This window comes from Pristiophorus japonicus, chromosome 19 (assembly GCF_044704955.1).
Source record: "Pristiophorus japonicus isolate sPriJap1 chromosome 19, sPriJap1.hap1, whole genome shotgun sequence".
Lineage (NCBI taxonomy): Eukaryota > Metazoa > Chordata > Chondrichthyes > Pristiophoridae > Pristiophorus > Pristiophorus japonicus.
The window spans coordinates 43,587,631-43,594,133 of record NC_091995.1 but is presented as its reverse complement, the minus strand read 5'-3'; the positions used below and the strand labels follow the sequence as shown (position 1 = coordinate 43,594,133).

The following is a 6,503-nucleotide window of genomic DNA, read 5'->3' as shown; positions in this document are numbered from 1 at the left end:
TGGAGGCTGGGTCAGTGAATATATTTAACGTGGAGATAGACAGATTTTTGAACTATGAGGGAGTCAAGGGTTACAGGGAGCGGGCAGGGAAGTGGAGCTGAGCCCATGATCAGATCAGCCATTGAATGGCGGAGCAGGCTCGAGGGGCCAAATGGCCTACTCCTGCTCCTAGTTCTTATGTTCTTATTAGGGAGGTCAACACAGGGCTGAAGGAGTGGTGTGAGAAAGAGAGGTTCCATTTCATGAGGCACTGGCACCAGTATTGGGATAGGAAGGAACTGTACCATTGGGGAGGGGCTCCAGCTGAACCGGGCTGGGAGCTGGGCCCAAGCACAAAAGGCTAAATGGAGTGGGCCTCTGACGCTTCAGGAACTGACCCCTGGTAACGGGACATTTGCACTGAACAGAAGCTCAGCTGTGGTTGGGTTGTCCTGGATAGACCTGGTTACGGATGTTAATTCCAGTTGATGGAGGTGGAAGTGCACCGTCTGATTCAGGAGAAGCGGAGGCCTTGGCTCAGAATGGAGTCAGCTTGGCAAAGGTCATCCCTGCACAGGATGGGCATCATCCCTTCCACGGGTTCCTGGCGATCGCGTGGAGAGTGGGCAGTGATCTCACAGGGAGCAACATGAACAAAAACCCCTGGGGGAGGAATCTCTTAATTTGCCGCGTGTAATCACAGACTGGCCATAGAGTTGTGTTACATCCTGATTTAATACTCTGAACAAAAAGTGTTACCGTAAAAATCCACATCTGACGATTGCGCGCGGAGGGGGGCGGGGGGGAAGGGGCGGGAGGAGAGGAACGGGGGCACAGGGGGCCCTCAACTGCCCCTCCCCCACCCCCTCCCTGGTCCGTTGTTTTGGGCAGTGTGCTGGGGGCCAGGGGTACCTCACGATCGGAGGCCGGGAAGCCGCGTCCAACTACCCGGTCAAGAGGCGGAGACAAGATTCGTTACAACAGCAAAAGGTGGAGCCTCCCTCAAATACCTCAGTGGGGTAGACCAGGCCGGGAGAAGCCTGGGCCTGGGGGGTGAAGGGGAAAATATATCTTTCTCTCTGGTTCTGCTCCCTCTCTCCCCCTTTCCTACACCCCCTTCTCTTCCTTTCCTTCCCAGTCTCAACATATCCCCCCACCCTGCCCCCAGTCTCCCTCCCCGTCTACCCCCTCTCCCTCCCCCTTCTCCCCCATCCTCCCCCTTCCCCAGACTCCCTCCTGTCTACCCGCTCTCCCTCCCCCTTCTCCCCCCTCCTCCCCCTCTCCATCTCCCCCCCCAGTCTCCCTCCTGTCTACCCCCTCTCCCTCCCCTTCTCCCCCTCTCCATCTCCATCTCCCCCCCAGTCTCCCTCCTGTCTACCCCCCCTACCTCCCTCCCCTTCTCCCCCTCTCCCCCTCCCAGTCTCCCTCCTGTCTACCCCCTCTCCCTCCCCCTTCTCCCCCATCCTCCCCCTTTCCATCTCCCTCCCCCAGACTCCCTCCTGTCTACCCGCTCTCCCTCCCCCTTCTCCCCCCTCCTCCCCCTCCAGTCTCCCTCCTGTCTACCCCCTCTCTCTCCCCCTTCTCCCCCTCTCCATCTCCCCCCAGTCTCCCTCCTGTCTACCCTCCCTCCCTCCCCCTCCTCCCCCCTCCTCCCCCTTTCCATCTCCCCCCCGCCAGTCTCCCTCCTGTCTACCCCCTCTCCCTCCCCTTCTCCCCCTCTCCCCCCCCCCCCAGTCTCCCTCCTGTCTACCCCCTCTCCCTCCCCCTTCTCCCCTCTTCATCTCCCTCCCCAGTCTCCCTCCTGTCTACCCCCTCTCCCTCCCCCTTCTCCCCCTCTCCATCTCCCTCCCCAGTCTCCCTCCTGTTTACCCCCTCTCCCTCCCCCTCCTCCCCCTCTCCATCTCCCCCTCCAGTCTCCCTCCTGTCTAATCCCTCTCTCTCCCCCTTCTCCCCCTCTCCATCTCCCCCCCAGTCTCCATCCTGTCTACCCCCCTCCCTCCCCCTCCTCCCCCCTCCTCCCCCTCTCCATCTCCCCCCCAGTCTCCCTCCTGTCTACCCCCTCTCCCTCCCCTTCTCCCCCTCTCCCCCCCCCCAGTCTCCCTCCTGTCTACCCCCTCTCCCTCACCCTTCTCCCCCTCTCCATCTCCCCCCCCAGTCTCCCTCCTGTCTACCCCCTCTCCCTCCCCCTTCTCCCCCTTCTCATCCTCTCCATCTCCCTCCCCCAGTCTCCCTCCCCGTCTACTCCCTCTCCCTCCCCCTCCCCCTCCCCCCCCCCTCCCCTCACTCTCTCTCTCTCACTCTCCGCCGCCCTCAAAAAAAAGCAGTGGGGAAAAGAAGGGACTTCACCCGTCACCTGGTTGTTTTCCCCTCCAGTCGGGAGGGCGGGGCGGTCACGGGCTGAGTGTGGTGACTCGGGAAACCCCAGGGGACTGTGCGGGGCCGGGGGAGGGGAGATCACTGCATTTACACCCCGTCCAATATTGACTCCTGATGGAGAGTAAGATCGGGCCGGGGTGCGACCCCCAACACTGCACCCGACCCTTGGGTTATCCAACGGGTGTGTGGGTTAAAATTGCTGCCCCGGTTACTATAGAAACAAGAAGCAGGGCCGGGGTGGAGGGGGGGCGATGGTTTGATGGCGAAACAGGGGAGCTAAACCGACTGGTGTAGAGATGAACGGCAGCTGGGGAGCTGGAAGGACACGTGCGAGTAATTAGCTTGTTATTAAGTCACATCCAGAATCGTGGGTCCCAATGGCGGATCAAACACCCAATGAAATCTCCCCCTCTTCAATAGCGGCATTTAGCGTTGCCCGGGCTCGGCCAATGGCAAGCTGGGATGGCACAGCGTCAATATAAAGGGCCCTGGTTGGCAGGCGTCGAACGACGGTTCATAATTCGACCGGTGTTAGTGGCGCCCAAGATGGCCGGTTAAAAAGTCAGCAAAACTTGGGGGGGTGCGTTCTCAATTAACGTAACCGCCTGGCTGGCAGACAGTGGGACCATCATCAGCATAGGCTGTCCCTCGTATCGAGGATGACTTGCTTCCACGCCAAAAAGGGATGAGTTCACAGGTGTTTCAATGAAGGACCCTGAACTACATGTTGAAGGGTGAAAGATGCCTGTGCGTGGATTTGTTTAACGTGTGGTGGCCGTTGTACACCAGCCACCACACGGGCCTGACAGAGCTCGGTCTTGGTCCAGTGGCAAGGGTTAACCAAGACGACTGGAGACCAGTTCTGCTGCACGGACCGAGTGTGCACACATATCGCAGTGTGGGCTGGGCCCGTGCTGCCCCTGGGCCCTCGGCTCTTCTGGGCCCCAGACTCACACCTCTCCTGGGCCCCGGTCACTTCCCTCTATGGACTCTTGCCGCTCCTTCGCCCCTCCTGCTGTACCTGCCCGCACTGCGATCAGCGACCTGGCTTCGCAGACCTCGCCCTCCTGCAGAAGCACGCGCTGCTCCCTGCAGTGGCCCACGTCACCAGCCAATTAGCACAAAGAAATCGCCACCTCGGCCTTTTCCAGGTCGAGCCTTAGACCTCACCTCCGGCCTTCTGGTTTCCTGGCGACTAGGGAAAACAGCTCCCCCAGTGGCCGACCTGGGAACTGCTGCTCTCCACCGTTTGTGAGCCTCCATCCCTGCGCTGAAGTTTCCAGAAATCAGACCCAGTGCGCGCTGCTCTCAGCCCCTGGGGGCTGGGGTCTCACACCTCGCTTGTCATTCACTGAGGGCCACAATCCCAATAGAGGTCGGTCTCCCTCAGGGATCCTCGCTCAGGGCAAGGCAGGGGGGTGAAGTCTGGGCCTATATTTAATTCTCACAACGTTGCTGGCCAGGCCGGCATCTATTGCCCATCCCGAGTTGCCCTGAGGAGGGGCATGGTTGTGGTGAGCTGCCTTCTTCTCCGGTCACTTCAGCGTGGCACTCAAGGCCCAAGCAGGTAAGGACGTCAGGTTTCCGAGTGACCCAGTGTGGGTTTTTCCTGGTTCCATGCTCACTTCTGTTGCCAGATTTTATTTTGTGTTCTTTCAAAGCCGCAGCGGGATGTGAACTCAGGTCACCAGGTTACCGGTCCAGTGACATGACCGCCTACACTGCTGTCGCCGCCGTTCCCTCCCCCGGTCAGCCCCCGATAGCAATGGCTGCGGGGATCCACACCACGCAGGAGGCGGGGCAAGGCACTCAGGCACACTTACATACTCCTTGGCGCTGGGTTCCTGACTCTGGGGGTAGTCCGGGAGTGGAATGTCGCAGTCCGGACTGTAGTGCTGACAATAGTCGTAGGCGGCCTGGGGGTCGGAGGCAATCAACAGCTGCTGGATGTCACCCTGAGGGAGAGAAAGAGACAACGAGATGGTTAGCAGCGGCCGTCAGACGGAACCAAGGGCCTCCGGTAATTCAACAGCAAGCCCTTGAGGCTCCCTGGTAGTCGAGTGGGTAACTGCACCTCCGAGTACAGCACTGAGTCAAACTAAGGGGACAGGCCCTCCCAAGGCCCCCCTCCCCTCCAACTCCCCACCCCCATCTCTCCCCACTATCCCTCCATCCCCCCCCCTCCCCCCCCCCCCCCACTCCCCCCCCCCTAGCCCGCCCACCCTCCTCCCCACTCCCCACTCCCACCCCCTCCCTCCCTCCCCCCCCCCTCCCCCTCCCCACTCCCCCCTCCCCCTCCCCATCCCTCTCTCCCTCCTCCCTCCCCTCCCCCTTCCCACTCCCCCCTCCCTCCTCCCCACTCCCCCCTCCCCCTCCCCACTTCCCCCCTCCCTCCCACTCCCCCCTCCCCATCCCTCCTCCCCCTCCCCCTCCCCATTCCCCCCTCCCTCCTCCCCACTCCCCCCTCCCTCCTCCCCACTCCCCACTAACCCCTCCCCATCCCCCTCCCCACTACCCCCTCCCCACTAACAGTTCCCCACTAACTACCCCTCCCCCTCCCCACTACCCCCTCCCCACTAACCATTCCCCACTCACTACCCCTCCCCACTACCCCTCCCCACTAACCATTCCTCAACCACTACCCCTCCCCACTACCTCTCCCCACTAACCCCTCCCCAGTCCCCACTACCCCCTTACCCTCCCCCTCCCCACTACCCCTCCCCACTATCCCCTCCCCCTCCCCACTAACCCCTCCCCACTATCTACCCCTGCCATGGTACAAGCACTTCCATGTTTTCATGCAAAGCTCGGGTGAGAGAGTGCGACCGACAGCAACATTACACCCACCCTGCGGCTGCTGCCAGGAAGCTGGTGCCCCGCCCCTTCCCTTCCCGCAGCCCTCCCCCCACCCAGAGTTCTGTTTCTTTAAAAAGAAAGATTTGGATTTAGATAGCGCCTTTCACAACCACCGGACATCTCAAAACACCTTACGGCGAATGAAATACTTTTGGAGTGTAGTCACTGTTGTAATGTGAGAAAAGCAGCAGCCAATTTGCACACAGAGTTCCCACAAACAGCAATGTGATAATGACCCAGATAATCTGTTTTTTAAACAAACTGGCGATGCCCTGGGAGTGTTTGATGGGACAGTGTAGAGGGAGCTTTATTCTGTATCTAACCCGTGCTGTACCTGCCCTGGGAGTGTTTGATGGGACAGTGTAGATGGAGCTTTACTCTGTATCTAACCCGTGCTGTACCTGCCCTGGGAGTTATTTGATGGGACAGTGTAGAGGGAGCTTTACTCTGTATCTAACCCGTGCTGTACCTGCCCTGGGAGTTTAGAATTGTTCAAAATTAGAAGTGTGCGGAGATGTCAGAGAGTTGTGGGGCTGGAGAAGGTTAAGGTGCTAGGGTGGGGCATGGCCTGGGTGGATTAGAACAAGGATGAGAATTTCACATACTAATGAACTGGGAAAGAAAGCCTGGAGGACTACTTTGCGGCAAGGACTTGAGCAGATAATGCAGGCTGACACTGCAGTGCAGTAGTGAGGGAGCGCAGCAATGTCGGAGGTGCTGTCTTTTGGATAAGACTTTAAACTCTCAGTTGGACATAAAAGATCTCACGGACACTATTCGAAGAGCAGGGGAGTTCTCACCGGTTTCCAGTGCCAATATTTATCCCTCAATCGATATCACTAAAAAACAGATTATCTGGTCATTATCACACTGATGTTTGTGGGAGCTTGCTGTGCGCAGATTGGCTGCCACATTTGCCACATTACAACAGTGACTACACTTCACAAATGTACTTCATTGGCTCTAAAGTGCTTTGGGATGTGCGGTAGTCATGAAAAGAGCAATGGAAAGAAATCAGGTTGTACCTCAAAGACTTCTTCGTCCAGGATCCTTGTTCCGAACACCACGATTCCCTTGGTGTCGATGATGGGTCGGTTACTCCGGGGCAGGGGCTTGGTCACTGTCTTTTTGCAGTCAACAATCATGGTGATTTTCTTCTTCTGCACGCTGATAGCCAGTCGATGCCACCTGTCAATGAGAGAGAGAACACAAGGTGGGTCAGTGAGAGTAAAACACAGGGTAACAGACATAGAAACAGACACACACACATACAGACATAGAAACAGACACAC

The 6,503-nt window shown here is 58.5% G+C and overlaps 1 protein-coding gene across 1 annotated transcript in view; it reads right to left on the bottom strand.

Annotated features, from left to right (window-relative positions):
• Positions 1-6,200: 6,200 nt before the first annotated feature.
• The window catches only part of LOC139230192 (collagen alpha-1(XI) chain-like), a 202,843-nt gene continuing 202,540 nt past the window's right edge, over positions 6,201-6,503 (bottom strand). The window contains exon 6 of the mRNA XM_070862033.1: positions 6,201-6,399. Within this exon, the coding sequence (XP_070718134.1) occupies positions 6,201-6,399 (199 nt within the window). The remainder of the gene's footprint in view (positions 6,400-6,503) is intronic.